This window comes from Salvelinus fontinalis, chromosome 31 (assembly GCF_029448725.1).
Source record: "Salvelinus fontinalis isolate EN_2023a chromosome 31, ASM2944872v1, whole genome shotgun sequence".
Taxonomy (NCBI): domain Eukaryota; kingdom Metazoa; phylum Chordata; class Actinopteri; order Salmoniformes; family Salmonidae; genus Salvelinus; species Salvelinus fontinalis.
The window spans coordinates 9,392,587-9,414,771 of record NC_074695.1 but is presented as its reverse complement, the minus strand read 5'-3'; the positions used below and the strand labels follow the sequence as shown (position 1 = coordinate 9,414,771).

Below are 22,185 nucleotides of genomic sequence, written 5' to 3'. Positions count from 1 at the left end.
GGGGGGGTCTGGGTGGAATACTAACACACAGCCTGTATAGCTAGCTGGTTGTGGGGGGGGGGGGGGGGGGGGGGGGCTGGGTGGAACGCTAACACACATCCTGTATAGCTAGCTGGTGAGGGGGGGGGGGGGGGGTCTGGGTGGAATACTAACACACAGCCTGTATAGCTAGCTGGTAGGGGGGGTGGGGGTCTGGGTGGAATACTAACACACATCCTGTATAGCTAGCTGGTAGGGGGGGGGGGGGGTCTGGGTGGAACGCTAACACACAGCCTGTATAGCTAGCTGGGGGGGGGGGGGGGTCTGGGTGGAACGCTAACACACATCCTGTATAGCTAGCTGGTGAGGGGGGGGGGGGGGGGTCTGGGTGGAATACTAACACACAGCCTGTATAGCTAGCTGGTAGGGGGGGTGGGGGTCTGGGTGGAATACTAACACACATCCTGTATAGCTAGCTGGTAGGGGGGGGGGGGGGTCTGGGTGGAACGCTAACACACATCCTGTATAGCTAGCTGGTGAGGGGGGGGGGGGTCTGGGTGGAATACTAACACACAGCCTGTATAGCTAGCTGGTAGGGGGGGTGGGGGTCTGGGTGGAATACTAACACACATCCTGTATAGCTAGCTGGTAGGGGGGGGGGGGGTCTGGGTGGAACGCTAACACACAGCCTGTATAGCTAGCTGGGGGGGGGGGGGGGTCTGGGTGGAACGCTAACACACATCCTGTATAGCTAGCTGGTGAGGGGGGGGGGGGGGGTCTGGGTGGAATACTAACACACAGCCTGTATAGCTAGCTGGTAGGGGGGGTGGGGGTCTGGGTGGAATACTAACACACATCCTGTATAGCTAGCTGGTAGGGGGGGGGGGGGGGTCTGGGTGGAACGCTAACACACAGCCTGTATAGCTAGCTGGTAGGGGGGGGGGGGGGGTCTGGGTGGAACGCTAACACACATCCTGTATAGCTAGCTGGTGAGGGGGGGGGGGGGGGTGGGGGTCTGGGTGGAATACTAACACACAGCCTGTATAGCTAGCTGGTAGGGGGGGTGGGGGTCTGGGTGGAATACTAACACACATCCTGTATAGCTAGCTGGTAGGGGGGGGGGGGTCTGGGTGGAATACTAACACACATCCTGTATAGCTAGCTGGTAGGGGGGGGGGGGGGGTCTGGGTGGAACGCTAACACACAGCCTGTATAGCTAGCTGGATGTGGGGGGGGGCTGGGTGGATCGCTAACACACAGCCTGTATAGCTAGCTGGTAGGGGGGGGGGGTCTGGGTGGAACGCTAACACACATCCTGTATAGCTAGCTGGTGAGGGGGGGGGGGGTCTGGGTGGAACGCTAACACACAGCCTGTATAGCTAGCTGGTAGGGGGGGGGGGGGGGTCTGGGTGGAACGCTAACACACAGCCTGTATAGCTAGCTGGTAGGGGGGGGGGGGGGTCTGGGTGGAACGCTAACACACATCCTGTATAGCTAGCTGGTGAGGGGGGGGGGGGGGTGGGGGTCTGGGTGGAATACTAACACACAGCCTGTATAGCTAGCTGGTAGGGGGGGTGGGGGTCTGGGTGGAATACTAACACACATCCTGTATAGCTAGCTGGTAGGGGGGGGGGGGGTCTGGGTGGAATACTAACACACATCCTGTATAGCTAGCTGGTAGGGGGGGGGGGGGGTCTGGGTGGAACGCTAACACACAGCCTGTATAGCTAGCTGGATGTGGGGGGGGGCTGGGTGGATCGCTAACACACAGCCTGTATAGCTAGCTGGTAGGGGGGGGGGGGTCTGGGTGGAACGCTAACACACATCCTGTATAGCTAGCTGGTGAGGGGGGGGGGGGGTCTGGGTGGAACGCTAACACACAGCCTGTATAGCTAGCTGGTTGTGTGTGTGGGGGGGGGGGGGGTCTGGGTGGAACGCTAACACACAGCCTGTATAGCTAGCTGGTAGGGGGGGGGGGGGTCTGGGTGGAACGCTAACACACAGCCTGTATAGCTAGCTGGTTGTGGGGGGGGGGGGGGTCTGGGTGGAACGCTAACACACAGTCTGTATAGCTAGCTGGTTGTGGGGGGGGGGGGGGGTCTGGGTGGAACGCTAATACACAGCCTGTATAGCTAGCTGGTTGTGGGGGGGGGGGGGGGGTCTGGGTGGAACGCTAACACACAGCCTGTATAGCTAGCTGGTTGTGGGGGGGGGGTCTGGGTGGAATGCGAACACACAGCCTGTATAGCTAGCTGGTTGTGGGGGGGTGGGGGGGGGGTCTGGGTGGAACGCTAACACACAGCCTGTATAGCTAGCTGGATGTGGGGGGGGGCTGGGTGGATCGCTAACACACAGCCTGTATAGCTAGCTGGTAGGGGGGGGGGGGGTCTGGGTGGAACGCTAACACACATCCTGTATAGCTAGCTGGTGAGGGGGGGGGGGGGGGGGGGGGTCTGGGTGGAACGCTAACACACAGCCTGTATAGCTAGCTGGTTGTGGGGGGGGGGTCTGGGTGGAATGCTAACACACAGCCTGTATAGCTAGCTGGTTGTGGGGGGGTGGGGGGGGGTCTGGGTGGAACGCTAACACACAGCCTGTATAGCTAGCTGGATGTGGGGGGGGCTGGGTGGATCGCTAACACACAGCCTGTATAGCTAGCTGGTAGGGGGGGGGGGGGTCTGGGTGGAACGCTAACACACAGCCTGTATAGCTAGCTGGTTGTGTGTGGGGGGGGGGGGGGTCTGGGTGGAACGCTAACACACAGCCTGTATAGCTAGCTGGTAGGGGGGGGGGGGGGGGGGGGTCTGGGTGGAACGCTAACACACAGCCTGTATAGCTAGCTGGTTGTGTGTGGGGGGGGGGGGGTCTGGGTGGAACGCAAACACACATCCTGTATAGCTAGCTGGTGAGGGGGGGGGGGTCTGGGTGGAACGCTAACACACAGCCTGTATAGCTAGCTGGTTGTGTGTGGGGGGGGGGGGGGTCTGGGTGGAACGCTAACACACAGCCTGTATAGCTAGCTGGTAGGGGGGGGGGGGGGGTCTGGGTGGAACGCTAACACACAGCCTGTATAGCTAGCTGGTTGTGTGCGGGGGGGGGGGGGGGGTCTGGGTGGAACGCTAACACACAGCCTGTATAGCTAGCTGGTTGTGGGGGGGGGGGGGGGTCTGGGTGGAACGCTAACACACAGCCTGTATAGCTAGCTGGTTGTGGGGGGGGGGTCTGAGTGGAATGCTAACACACAGCCTGTATAGCTAGCTGGGGGTGGGGGGGGGGGTTGTGTGTGTGTCGGTGTCATGGTGGACTGCGGTGAGTTAAGTTCATCCTGCAGGACTAGCAGCATGGACGGTAAACATAACAGCATGCTATTTCCTGACCCCTAACCCCGTAAGGGGTCACCAATAGTCACGTTTTGACACTGGAATGTAGATCCCCTCTCAGCTCTCAGGACGGCCTGACCAATTGGGAGACCCTCCCACCCCTCCCCAAAACCAACCCCCCTCTCCGTGTCAATAAGTTCAAGGGTACCTCTTCTACAGGTTTTGAAGTCAAAAGTCACCCGTAAGAGGAATGTAGCGTTATTTTTCCTGGAAATAGGCTTACATCAGTGTGCGTAGAACACAGTTCCCAAGATGAGAAAGTATTTACAAGTTGTTTCAGTTTGCCATTTATATCTAGTAGACACCTGGATATAGGTAGGTCTCTGCAGAGTTACATTTGGACTGGTTTATACTTATTTATACTAGGTGATAAAATACCAGTTTATCAATGTAGATCCCCTCTCAGCTCTCAAGACTCTCATACCCCTCTCTAATCCCCCTCTCTACAGTTGGTCATTGAGTTCAAGGGGGTTGACGTTTTGACGGAAGGGGAATGCAGTTTTTTTTCTCCTGGAAATAGGCTTACATCTGTTCATAGACCACAGTTCCCAAGATGTGAAAGTGTTTACAAGATGTGAAGGTGTTTACAAGATGTGAAGGTGTTTACCAGATGTGAAGGTGTTTACAAGATGTGAAGGTGTTTACAAGATGTGAAGGTGTTTACCAGATGTGAAGGTGTTTACCAGATGTGAAGGTGTTTACAAGATGTGAAGGTGTTTACAAGATGTGAAGGTGTTTACCAGATGTGAAGGTGTTTACCAGATGTGAAGGTGTTTACAAGATGTGAAGGTGTTTACCAGATGTGAAGGTGTTTACCAGATGTGAAGGTGTTTACCAGATGTGAAGGTGTTTACCAGATGTGAAAGTGTTTACCAGATGTGAAGGTGTTTACAAGATGTGAAGGTGTTTACCAGATGTGAAGGTGTTTACCAGATGTGAAGGTGTTTACCAGATGTGAAGGTGTTTACAAGATGTGAAGGTGTTTACCAGATGTGAAGGTGTTTACCAGATGTGAAGGTGTTTACAAGATGTGAAGGTGTTTACCAGATGTGAAGGTGTTTACCAGATGTGAAGGTGTTTACCAGATGTGAAGGTGTTTACCAGATGTGAAGGTGTTTACCAGATGTGAAAGTGTTTACCAGATGTGAAGGTGTTTACAAGATGTGAAGGTGTTTACCAGATGTGAAGGTGTTTACCAGATGTGAAGGTGTTTACCAGATGTGAAGGTGTTTACAAGATGTGAAGGTGTTTACCAGATGTGAAGGTGTTTACAAGATGTGAAGGTGTTTACCAGATGTGAAGGTGTTTACCAGATGTGAAGGTGTTTACAAGATGTGAAGGTGTTTACCAGATGTGAAGGTGTTTACCAGATGTGAAGGTGTTTACAAGATGTGAAGGTGTTTACCAGATGTGAAGGTGTTTACAAGATGTGAAGGTGTTTACCAGATGTGAAGGTGTTTACCAGATGTGAAGGTGTTTACCAGATGTGAAGGTGTTTACAAGATGTGAAGGTGTTTACCAGATGTGAAGGTGTTTACAAGATGTGAAGGTGTTTACAAGATGTGAAGGTGTTTACCAGATGTGAAGGTGTTTACCAGATGTGAAGGTGTTTACAAGATGTGAAGGTGTTTACCAGATGTGAAGGTGTTTACAAGATGTGAAGGTGTTTACCAGATGTGAAGGTGTTTACCAGATGTGAAGGTGTTTACCAGATGTGAAGGTGTTTACCATATACAGTATATCTTTATAGTAGATGCATTGTAAAAAAAAAACATGTTTTTTTACATAGCTAGGTCTGTATTTAGATTAGATCAAATGTAGATTAGTTTATGCTAGTTTATACTACACTGAAGAAAAGTATAAACGCAACATGTAACAATTTCAAAGAGTTTACTGAGTTACAGTTCATAAAAGGAAATCAGTCAATAGGAAATAAATAAATGAGGCCTTAATCTATGGATTTCTCATGACTGGGAATACAGACATGTATCATAGACACCTTTAAAAAAGGTAGGGCCGTGGATCAGAAAACCAGTCAGTATCTGGTGTTGCCACCATTTGCTTCATACAGCGCGACACATCTCCTTCACATAGAGTTGATCAGGCTGTTGGTTGTGGGCTGTGGAATGTTGTTCCACTCCTCTTCAATGGCTGTGTGAAGTTACTGGATACTGGCTGGAACTGGAACACGCTGTCCAACACGTCGATCCAAAGCATCCCAAACATGCTCAATGGGTGACATGTGTGACGACCCTCCCACTCTGTCTGCCGTATTCTCTCTTTGTTCTTGTTTCCTTATTAGGAGGTCGGTGTGCGGAGTTGGGAGGGTCGTCAGCTACATGGGAAACACCTGGGCCCGGTGTCTCCCAGGATAAATACACCACTTCCCCATTCATGGAGGAGACTCTCTCCATGCAGACACCGTCATAGATTTTGTTGTGGTTTTTTGTGACTTTTTGGTTGTTTGCTTTAGCACCTTTCAACACACCGCATTATCACATTCTTGCCAAAACCCTCACTTACACTACTGATTACGGATTACACACACCATTGTTAATTGCATTTAGGTTACTTTATTTAATAAATATATTTTGTTACTCCTTATCTCCACGTTGTCTCCCTTTTGTTACGGGCTTTGAGCCGGTTCGTGACACATGTCTGGTGAGTATGCAGGCCATGTAAGATCTAGGAAATGTTCAGCTTCCAGGAACTGTGTACAGGTCCTTGGGGCTGTGTAATATCATGTTGAAACATGAGGCGTTGGCGGTGGATGAATGGCACGACAATGGGCCTCAGGATCTAATCACAGTATCTCTGTGCATTCAAATTGCCATTGATAAAGGCAACTGTATTTGTTGTCCGTAGCTTATGCCTCCCCATACCATAACCCCACTGCCACCATGGGGCACTCTGTTCACAACGTTGACATCAGCAAACCGGTCGCCCACACGACGCCATACACGCTGTCTGTCATCTGCCCGGTACAATAGAAACCCAGATTCATCCATGAAGAGCACACTTCTCCAGCGTGCCAGTGGCCATCTAAGGTGAGCATTTGCCCACTGAAGTCGGTTACGATGCCAAACTGCAGTCAAGTCAAGACCCTGGTGAGAACGAGGAGCACGCAGATGAATTTCCCTCGGTTTCTGACAGTTTGTGGAGAAATTATTCAGCTGTGCAAACCCACAGTTTCATCAGCTGTCGTGACAGGGTTTCGGATCAGCACTTTGTGACATCAGCTGATGTAAGAAGGGCTTTATAAATACATTTGATTGATTGATGAAATGTGAGCATTTCAATCAACCTTCAAACAGCTAAACTATAGGTTATTTTTCACCTGGCTGTTTCTGTCTTTCGAAACAAGAACACACACGCACACACATACTCGCACGCACACACACACACACACACACACACACACACACACACACACACACACACACACACACACACACACACACACACACACACACACACACACACACACACACACACACACACACACACACACACACAGATAATTGAGTTATACAAGACTGTGTGTGTGTGTGTGTGTGTGTGCGTGCGTGCATGCGTGCGTAAGATTCCCTCACCTGCGAGAGGAGGTCCTGTCAGACAGCCGAGGCCTACGAAGAACATAGAGAATCCCATAGAGTTGTTGAGTTTTTCTTGTCCTACCAGGTCCACCTGAGGAGGAAATGAACCCAGAAACATTAGTCCTGATGAACTAGTCTGTGTTACTAAACTAACTAGTCAATGTTACTAAACTAACTAGTCTGTGTTACTAAACTAACTAATCTGTGTTACTAAACTAACTAGTCAGTGTTACTAAACTAACTAGTCAGTGTTACTAAACTAACTAGTCAGTGTTACTAAACTAACTAGTCAGTGTTACTAAACTAACTAGTCAGTGTTACTAAACTAACTAGTCTGTGTTACTAAACTAACTAGTCTGTGTTACTAAACTAACTAGTCTGTGTTACTAAACTAACTAGTCTGTGTTACTAAAACAACTATGTAGGAACACAACACAGAACATGTACATACACCGACTAATATCTCAGCACCCCCTGCAGCAACTTAAGACTAGAGGAATTAAAGACTAGAGGCATCAAAGACTAGAGAAATTTAAGACTCGAGACATTAAAGACTAAAGACATTAAAGACTAGAGGAATTAAAGACTAGAGGCATTAAAGACTAGAGGAATTAAAGACTAGAGACATTAAAGACTAGAGACATTAAAGACTAGAGGCAACAAAGACTAGAGACATTAAAGACTAGAGACATTAAAGACTAGACACATTAAAGACTAGAGGCATTAAAGACTAGAGGCATTAAAGACTAGAGGAATTAACGACAAGAGAAATTAAAGACTAGAGACATTAAAGACTAGAGGAATTAAAGACGAGGCATCAAAGAGAGGCATTAAAGACTAGAGGAATTAACGACAAGAGAAATTAAAGACTAGAGACATTAAAGACTAGAGGAATTAAAGACTAGAGGCATCAAAGAGAGGCATTAAAGACTAGAGGCATTAAAGACTAGAGGCATCAAAGACTAGAGGCATCAAAGACTAGAGGCATCAAAGACTAGAGGCATTAAAGACTAGAGGCATTAAAGACTAGAGGAATTAAAGACTAGAGGCATTAAAGACTAGAGGCATCAAAGACTAGAGGCATCAAAGACTAGAGGCATTAAAGACTAGAGGCATTAAAGACTAGAAGCATTAAAGACTAGAGGAATTAAAGACTAGAGGCATCAAATACTAGAGGCATTAAAGACTAGAGGCAACAAAGACTAGAGGCATTAAAGACTAGAGGCATCAAAGACCAGAGGCATCAAAGACTAGAGACATTAAAGACTAGAGACATTAAAGACTAGAAGAATCAAAGAGAGGCAATAAAGACTATATGTATCAAAGACTAGAGGCATCAAAGTGTCATGACTTCTATTTTGAACATGTTTGGAGGACGTAGTTAAGACGTGCAAGAGGATGATGGCTGTCTTGTGTGTTTCATACACGTGCTTTGTCTGAGGGTGTTTGACTGGGTGGTGAGGTGAGGTAACAGATCCCATCTACAGATGTCCTAGACTGGTATCAGTCCACACACACATTCTCCCTCTCATATCACTCTGCATGTCCAAGGCCGGAAACACACACACACACACACACACACACACACACACACACACACACACACACACACACACACACACACACACACACACACACACACACACACACACACACACACACACACACACACACACACACACACACACACACACACACACACACACACACACACACACACCGCTCAATGGCTGGATTGTGTGAAACGGCATAGATCAGCAAAATAGTGATCAGATCCTTCAAAGACCCTGTTTCCGAATGTTTGGTCAGCTATTTTAAAAAGACTGTTATCTCTCTCAATAGATATCACTAGTGCTGCATTCTAATCAAAATCAGAAAACTTTATTACCATGGAACAAATGTTACTAGCAATTTCTCTCAAGAAATCTCTCTCTTATCTCCCCTAAATGGTTATTTTATGTATCTTCATTGATTGGTGAGTGGTATCTGAGTTACCTTGAAAGAAAATAAGAATTTGCACGCGTTGCCAGTATCACTAGACTATTAAGTATGGCCTTGTCTCTCGGCTACTGATATGTAAACTCACACGTAGTCTGCAAGTTTTCTTTTCTTAAAATAAATCAGCGAATTACTCAGCTAGAAATAGAAAATTGATGCCCTTTTTTCTCCAATTATTGAATTGGAATTTCAGTTAACTTCCTGAATTGACTGACTGAAATTCCAGATCCCAACCTAGGACCCGCAGTAGCAGTGCCATGTAACCGCCGCAGAACATGGCCGCAAGACATAGACAAAACACAGGTATATGTTCAGGCTTGTGCCTTGTGTGGTGTGTCATTCTTACCAGGACAGGCAGTAGCAGTGCCATGTAACCGCCGCAGAAGATGGCAAAGAAGACAGCGTAAACCATGAGCAGGATGTAGGTGTTAGCCAGTGGGGCAAACAGGTTGACCACTCCACACAGGATCAGGTAGGCCTTGTGGTAGTGGTACTTATGGAACGGGTTCTTATCCGCTAGCCAACCAGAGCCTAGCTGGGCTATAGTCTCTGTGATACCTGGAGGGAAAAGGAGAAGGAGAGGATAGGGAAAAGGAGGGGGAGAAGGAGAAGGAAAAGGGGAGGTAGAGAGAGAAAGAAAGGGAGCGGGAGAAGGAGAGCGGGAAGGAGAGGTGGGAGATAGGGAGAGGGAGAAGGAGAAGAAGAGGGAGAGGGAGGGAGAGGAGAGGTGGGAGAGGGAGGGAGAGGTGGGAGAGGGAGGGAGAAGGAGAGGTGGGAGAGGGAGGGAGAAGGAGAGGTGGGAGAGCGGGAGAGGCACAGACATAACAAGTCGCTTTAGCAAAATGCAGAGTTGGGGAAGCTACTCTGAAAATATAGTTTACCAAAGCTACCAAATACTTCTCACTGGAAGAAGTTATGCTACACCAAAGCTACCTTTAAGAAACATATAGTTTACTGAGCTAAAGCTACTTTGAAAAAGTAGTTCACTACATCCAAACTACAGTGAACAAAAATATAAACGCAACATGCAACAATTTCAAAGATGTTACTTACAGTTCATATAAGGCAATCAGTCAATTGAAATAAATTAATTCATTGTTAAGCTCCCGAGTGGCGCAGCCATCTAAGGCACTGCATCTCAGTGCTAGAGGCATCACTACAGACACCCTGGTTCGAATCCAGGCTGTATCACAACTGGCTGTGATTGGGAGTCCCATAGGGCAGCACACAAGTGGCCCAGCGTCGTTAGGGTTTGGCCGGTGTAGGCTGTCATTGTAAATAAGAATTTGTTCTGACTTGCCTGGTTAAATAAATAATAATAATCTATGGATTTCACATGACTGGGAATACAGATATGCATCTGTTGGTTACAGATACCTTTTAAAAAAAAGGTAGGGGTGTGGATCAGAAAACGAGCCAGTATCTGGTGTGACACGTCTCCTTTTCATAGAGTTGATCAGGCTGTTGATTGTGGGCTGTGGAATGTTGTCCCACTCCTCTTCACTGGCTGTGCGAAGTTGCTGGATATTAGCGGGAATTGGAACACACTGTCGCACACGTCGATCCAGAGCATCCCAAACGTGCTCAATGGGTGACATGTCTGGTGAGTTTGCAGGCCATGGAAGAACTGGGACATTTTCAGCTTACAGTAATTGTGTACAGATCCTTGTGACATGGGGCAGTGTATTATCATGCTGAAACATGAGGTGATGGCGGTGGATGAATGGCACGACAATGGGCCTCAGGATCTCATCACGGTATCTTTGTGCATTCAAATTGCCATCGATAAAATGCAATTGTGTTCATTGTCCGTAGCTTATGCCTGCCTATACCATAACCCCACTGAAGTCAGCTACGAGGCCAAACTGGAGTCAGGTCAAAACACTGTTTAGGACGATGAGCACGCAGATGATGTTCCCTGAGATTTGTGCAAAAATTCTTTGGTTGTGCAGACCCACAGTTTCATCAGCTGTCCAGGTGGCTGGTCTCAGATGATCCCTTCAGGTGAATAAGCCAGATGTGAAGGTCCTGGGCTGGCGTGGTTACATGTGGTCTGCGGTTGTGAGGCCGCTTGGACATACTACCAAGTTCTCTAAAATGACATTGAAGGCAGCTTATGGTAGAGAAATTAACATTAAATGCTCTGGCAACAGTTCTGGTGGACATTCCTGCAGTCAGCATGCCAATTGCACGCTCCCTCAAAACTTGAGACATCTGTGGCATTGTGTTGTGTGACAAAACTGCACATTTTAGAGTGGACTTTTATTCTCCCCAGCACAAGGTGCACCTGTGTAGTGGTCAGGCTGTTTGATCCGCTTCTTGATATGCCACACCTGTCAGGTGGATGGATTATCTTGGCAAAAGAGAAATGCTCACTAACAGGGATGTAAACTAATGTGTGCAATTTTTTTTGGGGGGGGGGGGGTGGATCATTCTTTGGATATTTTATTTCAGCTCATGAAACATGGAACCAAAACTTTACATGTTACGTTTATAATTTTTTTTCAGTGAAAAATGATTATATGTAAAGGACTACAAATTGCAAGAATAGAACACTCTGGAGTCAGATGTTAACAGAATGTGTAATCTAGCATACTAAACACTAAAAATGTGTTTCAAGTGAGAGATATTCTTTATAAATACTTCTCACATATTTTATTTTGGCAAAAAAGTAGTGTGTAGTTCCAGTAGTTAGCTACACCGCTACATGGTAAAACAGTAGTGTGTAGTTCCAGTAGTTAGCTACACCGCTACATGGTAAAACAGTAGTGTGTAGTTCCAGTAGTTAGCTACACCGCTACATGGTAAAACAGTAGTGTGTAGTTCCAGTAGTTAGCTACACCGCTACATGGTAAAACAGTAGTGTGCAGTTCCAGTAGTTAGCTACACCGCTACATGGTAAAACAGTAGTGTGCAGTTCCAGTAGTTAGGCCGGAAGCTTGGCCCCAGTGATGTACTAGGCCGTACACACTACCCTCTGTAGCGCCTTACAGTCAGATGCCGAGCAGTTGCCATACCAGACGGTAATGCAACAGGTCAGGATGCTCTCGATGGTGCAGCTGTAGAACTTTTTGAGGATCTGGGGACCCATGCCAAATCTTTTCAGTCTCCTGAGGGAGAAAAGGTCTTGTCGTGCCCTCTTCACGACTGTCTTGGTATGTTTTGACCATGATAGTGCATTGGTAATGTGGACACAAAGGAACTTGAAACTCTCGACCCGCTCCACTAAATCCCTGTCGATCTTAATTTCTTGTCAATAGGGGGTGCTGTTAGCACTTTGTAATAATGACGTTCCCAAATTAAACTGCCTCGTACTCAATTCTTGCTCGTACAATATGCATATTATTATTACTATTGGATAGAAAACACTCTCTAGTTTCTAAAACCATTTGAATTATATCTGTGAGTGAAACAGAACTGGACTTAGAGCAATTTTCCTATGTGGATGTGAGAATGCCAAATTTTGCAAGCTGCTCTGAGACCTGTTTATAAATCTGACTGTCTTCTATTGGTTGAGATGCACTGCATACGCCTTCCCCTGGATGTTAGCGAATAGGGAGACTTGAAATGGAGTCTCTACGTAGATCTGAAAGGTTATAAATCGCTTGGCAAGGACATGTCTGTTCTTTTCCCTCTTCGCTCTGACGCACTAAGGACCTTGGCATATTGTACTAGAACCTTCGGTTATAGCTCTTAGAAATTTCCGGCTGTGTTTTTATTCGATATAGGCTTTAAAGACATCATAATCTTGTTATTTTAAACCGAATTATATCAGTTTCTGTCAGTATATTGCCATTTTTGGGTATTTAATTTCCTGGCGTTCTAGGGGGTTGGGTATCTCTCTCTCACATGCTAATGTTCACTGCTAATTGCAACGTTGAAGAGGACGTTCTACAACCTAGCAACAATTATTTTGGACAAAGGACACCTTTCCCAAGATTCTGATGAGAGTTCATCAAAAAGTAAGAACTATTTATGCTGATAATTCGTTGTTCTGTTGAAAAATGTCAAATGCATAAGCCGCCATTAATTGCAGTGCAGCCTCGCTTTAACGCACGCTGTATGTTGAAGTAACGTTAATTTTAAAAATGTAACACAGCGATTGCATTAATAACTAATTTGTCTTTCATTTGCTGTCCAACTTGTATTTTTTAGTCAAGTTTTGGATTAGTTACTGATTAGAATAGGTGCCTCTCCAAAGATTTCTCCTGACATTTTCTGGGCAGCTTTGCTACTTTTCTCATTGTATAACCACGATTTGTGCCGCTAAATATGCACATTTTCGAACAAACTCTATATGCATTGTGTAATATGGTGTTATAGGACTGTCATCTGAAGAATTCTGAGAAGGTTAGTGAAAAAAATAATATATTTTGGTGGTTTATACGTTATCGCTATTTTTGGTTTGAATCAATGCTGTTGTGATGTTTGCTATTGTGGTAAGCTAATATAACGCTATATTGTGTTTTTGCTGTAAAACACTTAGAAAATCTGAAATATTGGCTGGATTCACAAGATCTGTGTCTTTCATTTGCTGTACGCTGTGTATTTTTAAGAAATGTTTTATGATGAGTAATTAGGTAATACACGATGGTCTCTGTAGTTATTCTAGTTGCTTTGGTGAGAGTTGTGATGGTGGCTGCAATGGTAAACTATGATTTATACCTGAAATATGCACATTTTTCTAACAAAACATATTTATTGTATAGCATATGTTATCTGACTGTCATCTGATGAAAGTGTTTCTTGGTTAGTGGCTATTTATATCTTTATTTGGTCGAATTTGTGATAGCTACTGATGCAGTAAGAAAATGGTGGTGTAAAAAATGTGGTGTCTTTTGCTAACGTGGTTAGCTAATAGATTTACATATTGTGTCTTCCCTGTAAAACATTTTAAAAATCAGAAATGATGGCTGGATTCACAAGATGTGTATCTTTCATTTGGTGTCTTTGGACTTGTGATTTCATGAACATTTTATTATACGATATCCCTGTGGCTTTAGGCTAGGCTATGCTAGTCAGCTTTTTTGATGGGGGGGTCCCGGATCCGGGTTTGTGACTCGTTAGAGGTTAATGGGGGTCTGTTCGGCCCTCTTTTTCCTGTAGTCCACAATCAGCTCCTTTGTCTTGCTCACATTGAGGGAGAGGTTGTTGTCCTGGTACCACACTGCCAGTTCTCTGACCTCCTTCCTATAGGCCGTATCATTATTGTCAGTGACCAGGCCTACCACTGTTGTGTCGTCAGCAAACTTAATGATGGTGTTGGAAGTCGTATTTGGTCACACAGTCGTCGGTGAACAGGGAGTACAGGAGGGTACAAAGTACACACCCCTGAGGGGCCCCAGTGTTAAGGATCAGCATGGCAGATGTGTTGTTGCCTACTCTTACCACCTGGGGGTGGCCCAGCGGCTTTGTGAATGTTGACGTGTTTTAAAGGTTTTGTTCACATCGGCGACCGTGAACGTTACCACACAGTCATCCAGAACAACTGGTGCTCTCGTGCATGCTTCAGTGTTGCTTGCCTCGAAGTGAGCATAAAAAGCATTTAGCTCATCTGGTAGGCTCGCGTTACTGGGCAGCTCGTGTCTGAGTTTCCCTTTGAAGTCCGACGAGCGTCAGAGCCGGTGTAGAAGAATTCAATCTTAATCCTGCATTGATGCTTTGCTTGTTTAATGGTTTGTCTGAGGGCATAACGGGATTTCTTATAAGCGTCCGGATTAGTCTCCCACTCCTTGAAAGCGGCAGCTCTAGCCTTTAGCTCGACGCGGATGTTGCCTGTAATCCATTGCTACTGGTTGGGTTATGTACGTACGGTCACTGTGGGGACGATGTCGTCGATGCACTTATTGATGAAGCTGATGACTGAGGTGGTGTACTCCTCAATGCCATTGGATGAATCCCGGAACATATTCCAGTCTGTGCTAACAAAACAGTCCTGTAGCGTAGCATCCGCGTCATCTGACCACTTCCGTATTGAGCGAGTCACTGGTACTTCCTGCTTTAGTTTTTGCTTGTAAGCAGGAATCAGGAGGATAGAATTATCGTCAGATTTGCCAAATGGAGGGCGGGGGATAGCTTTGTATGCATCTCTATGTGTGGAGTAAAGGTGGTCTAGGATTTTCTTTCCACTGGTTGTACATGTGACATGCTGGAAAAAATTTGGTGAAACTGATTTGTTTGCCTGCATTAAAGTCCCCAGACACTAGGAGCGCCGCTTCTGGATGAGCACTTTCTTGTTTGCATATGGCCTTATACAACTCGTTGAGTGCAGGCTTAGTGACAGCATTGGTTTGTGGTGGTCTATAGACGGCTACGAAAAATATAGATGAAAACTCTCTTGGTAGATAGTGTGATCTACAGTTTATCATGAGGTACTCTACCTCAGGCGAGCAATACCTCAAGACCTCCTTAATATTAACAAATAGACACAACAACACCCCTCGTCTTACCAGACGTAGCTGTTCTGTCCTGCCAAAACACAGAGAATCCAGGCAGCTGAATATTATCCTTATTGTCGTTCAACCACGACTCTGTGAAACAAAATATATTTTTTAATGTCCTGTTGTTAGGATATTCTCGAGCGGAGATTCCAGTTTATTTTCCAGTGATTGCACGTTGGCCAATAGAACGGATGGTAGAAGCAGGTTACCCACTCCCTGACGAATTCTCACAAGACACCCCGATCTCCCTGTATTTCTGTCTTCTCTTCGTGCAAATGACGGGGATTTGGGCCTGGTTCTCACAGAGACAGTATATCATTCACGTCGGACTCATTAAAGAAAAATCTTTGTTCAGTTTGAGTTTAGTAACCGTTTTTCTGATATCCATAAGCTCTTTTCGTTCATAAGAGACGGTAGCAGCAACATTATGTACAAAATAAGTTACAAACAATGCGAAAAAACACACAAAATAGCTCAATTGGTTAAGAGCCCGTAAAACGGTGCAATTATCCCCTCCGGCGCCATTCTTATAGATGATTCTGTGCTTCCAACTTTGTGGCAACAGTTTGGGAAAGACCCTTTACTGTTTCAGCATGACAATTCTCTGTGCACAAAGCGAGGTCCATACAGAAATGGTTTGTCGAAATCGGTGTGGAAGAACTTGACTGGCTTGAACAGAGCCCAGACCTCAACCCCATCGAACACCTTTGGGATGAATTGGAATGCCGACTGAGAGCCAGGCCTAATCGCCCACCATCAGTGCCCGACCTCACTAATGCTCTTGTGGCTGAATGGAAGCAAGTCCCCGCAGCAATGATCCAACATCTAGTGGAAAGCCTTCCCGGAAGTGTGGAAGCTGTTATAACAGCAAAGGGGGACCAACTCCATATTAATACCCATGACTTTGGAATAAGCTGTCCGATGAGCAGGTGTCCACATACTGTTGTTCATGTAGTGTACATACAGAATAATATGAAATGCTCTGAGACCACGTTTTATATCCAGGAAGGCGGAGCTTCCGAGGGCGGACTCTGCATCCATTGGCCCGTTGGGCATGATTTCAGTTTGCTTCAAGTGAATAGGACTGGTCTTTGACTCCTCATAATATGTTATAACGAGTGACCGACTGAAAGGGAACACTACCAAGGTTTGAATTTAGTTCAACTATCAGCAAGGTACTGCAAAATGTAGTTTAATTAGCTACTAGTTGAACTACATGTTGTTCTCTCCTCCCCAATACTAGCAAAATGTCAAACCAAGGTGCAAACCAAGGTGCACAAGGTAGGTGTGCTGGCATCTGTCCAGAAGTGCATTCAGTTCGCTTGAACGTTTGCTACGTTGCTTAACAGTTTGTACTGAACAACACGTTTCCACAAAAAGTTATTGTTACGGGGGCTGAGTCACAGACGTGATCTTCCTGTCTGGTTCTGCGTCCACCTCCAGCTTGTGCGGTGGAGGAGATCTTCGTGGGCTATACTGAGCCTTGGCTCAGGGTAGTTGGTGATCTGTTGATATCCTTCTAGTGGTGTGGGGGCTGTGCTTTGGCACGGTGGTGAGGTTATAATCTGCCTAGTTGGCCCTGTCTGGGGGTATCAACAGATGGGGTCACAGTGTCTCCCGACCCTCCTATGTCTCAGCCTCCAGTATCTATGATGCAATAGTCTATGTGCAGGGGGCTAGGGTCAGTCTGTTCTATCTGGTATAATTCTCCTGTCTTATCTGGTGTCCTGTGAATTTAAGTATGCTCCCTCTAATTCTCTCTCTCCCACTCTCCCTCCCGTCCCGGAGGATCTGAGCTCTAGGACCATGCCTCAGGACTACCTGGCCTGATGACTCCTGGCTGTCCCCAGTCCACCTGGTCATGCTGCTGCTCCGGTTTCAACTGTTCTGCCTGCGGCTATGGAACCCTGACCTGTTCACCGGACGCGCTACCTTGTCCTGGACCTGCTGTTTTTGACTCTCTCTCTCTCTACCGCACCTGCTGTCTCAACCTCTGAATGACCCTGCTGGTCATCTATAAACGTTTGAACATCTTGAAAAACAATCTGGCTTTAATGGCAATGTACCCGGCACAGCTAGAAGAGGTCTGGCCACCCCTCAGAGCCTGGTTCCTCTCTAGGTTCCTTTCTAGGGACTATTTCCTAGCCACCGTGCTTCTACATCTGCATTGCTTGCTCTTAGGGGTTTTAGACTGGGTTTCTGTATAACACTTTGTGATATCTGCTGATGTAAAAAGGGCTTTATAAATACATTAGATTGATTGTACGTTCTTGAACAGACTTTCATGTACATTCTCTCCCATTTGATGGGTGTGGCTTAATGCAATGAGTGGTGTATTTTAAGGGGAGTGGCAATGGTGACAGCGTTCCCCAACCCACAACCAAACCCCTCCCCATTTTTCAAACTGTTAGTTCAGTAATTTAACCCTTTCCGTTCAATTGAATGTTCCAGAACAAAAAATAAACGTACTGAATTCAGACCTGGTTTCAATCAATCAGTAAATCAATCGTCATGCCTTAATCTTTCTGAAGTATAGAATAACCCATGCATGCATGAGTGGGCGAGCGAGAGCCAGACTAAGAGAGATAGAAAGAGAGATAGACCAACCTCTATCTGAGAGAGAGAGAGAGAGAGAGAGAGAGAGAGAGAGAGAGAGAGAGAGAGAGAGAGAGAGAGAGAGAGAGAGAGAGAGACAGAGACATAGCAGCAGCAGTCTTCACACCGTGCTAAAACATGACGTGTGACATCTGGTGAACGATGAGGATGTATGTCTCCTCCCACTCAGTCTCCTCCCACTCAGTCTCCTCCCACTCAGTCTTCTTCCCACTCAGTCTTCTTCCCACTCAGTCTTCTTCCCACTCAGTCTTCTTCCCACTCAGTCTTCTTCCCACTCAGTCTTCTTCCCACTCAGTCTTCTTCCCACTCAGTCTTCTTCCCACTCAGTCTTCTTCCCACTCAGTCTTCTTCCCACTCAGTCTCTTCCCACTCAGACTCTTCCCACTCAGTCTCTTCCCACTCAGTCTCTTCCCACTCAGTCTCTTCCCACTCAGTCTCTTCCCACTCAGTCTCCTCCCACTCAGTCTCCTCCCACTCAGTCTCCCACAGAGTTCCCATCTGGAGTCCTGTGTTCCCTGTCACGTTGAAGAGAACGTCCAGTGCTGTGGCTGCGTTCAGCACTATCATGTGGAACACTATCATGCCTGAGTGCCAGTCTGTTTCTGCTATCATCCTAACTCCTTGTCACTCATTGTAATGTTTGGCTTGACAATGACTGCCGTGGAGTTGGCATGAGCACAAAGATCTGTGAACAGGCTACAAACAAAACTTTTGTAGAATTCGGGAATCACATCAGTTCTATTTGTGACGTTTTTAATCTGCAGGGTTGCACACCGTTTGCCTACTCAATGGAACACAGAGGTTGATCAGTGCAGTGGCTTATCATACGCAACAGTCTGTTCATTCATAATCCCCTGACTGACAACAGCTTATTCCAACAGCTGAACACGATAGAGACAATCAGTAGATAACAACAACATCTAATGATTAGATAAGATCTGCAGCGAGTACTGTATTCGCGATCGTCTGTCACACCACAATCTATTGATTACGTTTTTAATTGATTGGTTCTAGTGGCCGATGATGACGGTACATCAAAAATGCCAGCCTATTTCCTATAAAGTGCACTCCTTTCGCACACGGCTCTATGGGCCCTGGGCAAGAGTAGTCCACTATTTATAGGGAAAAGGGTGCCATTTTGTACGTGACCTCCCCTATCTTTCTGAGGTCAATGTGAATGTGATAGCCGCCGCTGCTGCAGTGGCTGTATTGATCCCGGTTTCAGGAATAGCTCAGGGCAGACAGGCAGCATCATCATCCCATTGATCAACGAAATGCAGTCAGATCATTACTACTTTTGACCAGGGCACACATGGGGTGACCTATGGGATACAGCCATAGTGATTTCCTCTATAAATCCAGTACTGCAGTGATAAAGGTGCAGTGCAGGGACACACTACATTTAATGACTTGAATCTACTATGGACTTCAGTTCAGATACTCTGCAGCATTGTAGATTATCACTTTGTTAGAGTACAGTGTGAGAGTCTAGAAAAGTAGTACAGTAGAATGATAGATTTTAAAGCTGGTAGTCGTTTTTCTAGTCTTATTGGTTGAAAACGGTCAACAGCTTTTATCAGGATGTGATTGCAGCTGTATGATGGTCTTTTTCCTTGCTGAAGAAAGACCATCATAAAAACATGGCTAAAACTAGAGAGCAATAGTAATGGCATCTTTTTGATGGCACTAACTGAGGCTAGCTCCGCCATGGTTCAAAGGTCAGAGCCTACGGGGAAATAAAATGAGGTTTGTTTTTGGAAGAGTTTTGGATAAATGCCGAAAATATGGTCTGTGGTAAACACAGGCTTAGGATATCTTATACGTTTTGTTCTATGAGATAATCTTCATCAGTTAACATCACTTGTTTTGTGCATTTTGAAGAATTGGTGTAATCAAAGCAAGCACATAAAGCACATAAAGGGTTCATAATTCATGAATGTCATGTTAACTGACAGATATTATCTCATAGAACGTATAACATCTCCTAAACCTGTGTTTAAAACAGACCTTAAGTTCAGCGTTTATCCAAAAACCTAACAAAACCCCTATTCATTTCCCCGTAACCTTTGACCAACGAGCCATGGCTAACTCATATACGTTTTTTAGGACTACAAGCTAGCGAGCTCTATGTCTTGTAACAGAACATTACTATCCCGACTGTGGAATATTCCACAGTAATGATTAAAGACATGCCACGAGTCCAGACAGCTGTCTTTCCCCTGTTCCTGTTTATCTGTCCTCTCCTAGTGACCAGAGAGCGTCCCCCCCCCCCATGGTCCCCCTCCAGAGAACAGACTAGCCCTGAGGTTGTTTGTGTGTTTTACTCGCAGCAGGTTGGTGGAAGTTGTTCAACAGCTGTTTCTGTAGAAACGCAGCACAATGGCTTTCAGAAAAGCTGCCTCGCTCTCTCTAGCCTGGTCCCAGATCTGTTTGTGCTGTCTTGCCAACCCAGAACAGACTTACCAACTCATGACAACTCTAAGACAGCACAAACAGATCTCTCCACTCCACTCTTCCTGGAAGCCAAATTCTTGGGAATGGGAAGTCACAAGGCTTTGTCTGTGGCCTTGATGTTTGTGGGGCTCTCACCTCTGACAGTCACACAGACAGATAAGACAGGCAGGTGTTAGTGCACCATGCAACTCAACGATAAACCTTAAAGGGGAAGTTCATCCAAAAACACTTCTGGGCCCTTTATAACACTTGCCTGGAAGTTTGTCAGTACCACAGATAGTTTCTAGGTACATTACTTGAGTACGTAGATTTCTGTATTTTTATATAAACATGCTACATTTCCAAAATGACCTAAATATGCATTAAAAACAATGTGTATTTACCGTTACATAAACAACAATTGGTGACTCGGCATTGACTTGCCAAATAAATGTGTTTTATATGTAAAAAGTCGTTTTTTAAAATAAGACCTACTTTATGCTAGCGCATTATGCTAGCGTATCGTCTGTAATCCGTTGATTTTCTTCTTCGTAGTTCTAAGATTGATAATTACACGAGGCAGGATGAAGGAGCATGTTACTATTGGTCTTCAAGAAAGGAAGTAAGGACGACAGGAAGTTAACAAAGAGAAGTAAACAAAGTAGCTAGGCTAGTGGTTAGTAGTGGTTTCCAATCTCTGAAGTAAAGTAGTAGGCGAATCATACTCGAGTAGCTGAGTAACTTTAGGGAAGTAGGCAGAATATCTGTCCAGAATTCAGGGGCATTGTACCCGGGCGCAATAATGCCCCTGTCAGATACAAATATATTGCACATTTTCACTCTTTTCCTGTCCACGATAGAACTATGTGTCGGGCATGGCTGCAGGCCATCCGACATCCTGATTTATGGTGTCGATACAAAGCCTGAAGTGATTCACCAGCAGCGGTTGTCCGTTTTGCAGTGATCACTTTGATCACTTTGGGACCGGTTGAAACCGGCTTCTATTCCCACCGTCATTCTACCATAGACGGGAAAGCTCCAACCATTCGAGGTAGATTGCAAAATAAATGACTAAAACCTATAGTCACTACAAAGTCATTTCTAATGTTATTTGTTTGCTTGTGTTGTATTTGGCTTGCTACTCTAACGGTAACATAATCCTACTGACTATTTTGTTTTTATTTTATTTTGCTTTGTGATTCAATTCCCTTTTCCATTACTCATAATACTGATAAGCAGTCCAGACCTAGGTCCCAAATCATGGCGCACATTAACCTTCTTCCTGAATTTCAATATTAAATAATAAAATACATTGGTAAATATAAGCCTAATGAAATAAGTTAACATAAAAATTGTGCCGAGAAAGTCATTACAAGGACTCTTGGGGTCTTGGGAGGCCAGAGCAGTGTGTTTAGAAGGTATTTATGATGGACTTTGACGTCGAATGTGATTTCTTTACGGAAGTGGGGGGAAGGGGGGGGGGGTGTAGAATCAGATAATTACGCTACATGACCAAAAGTATGTGGACAGCTGCTCATCTATATCTATAATATATGCAATAAAATGCAAATTAATTACTTAAAAATCATACAATGTGATTTTCTGGATTTTTGTTTTAGATTCCATCTCTCACAGTTGAAGTGTACCTATGATAAAAAAAAGTACAGACCTCTACATGCTTTGTAAGTAGGAAAACCTGCAAAATCGGCAGTGTATCAAATACTTGTTCTCCCCACTGTAGCT

The 22,185-nt window shown here is 45.6% G+C and overlaps 1 protein-coding gene across 1 annotated transcript in view; it reads right to left on the bottom strand.

The window, feature by feature from the left end:
- slc16a4 (solute carrier family 16 member 4) overlaps nucleotides 1–22,185 on the bottom strand; it is an 81,825-nt gene that overhangs the window by 12,913 nt on the left and 46,727 nt on the right. Inside the window, exons 8-9 of the mRNA XM_055891215.1 lie at nucleotides 9,300–9,511; nucleotides 6,953–7,046 (exon numbers count right to left, since the gene is read on the bottom strand). Of these exons, the coding sequence (XP_055747190.1) occupies nucleotides 6,953–7,046; nucleotides 9,300–9,511 (306 nt within the window). The remainder of the gene's footprint in view (nucleotides 1–6,952; nucleotides 7,047–9,299; nucleotides 9,512–22,185) is intronic.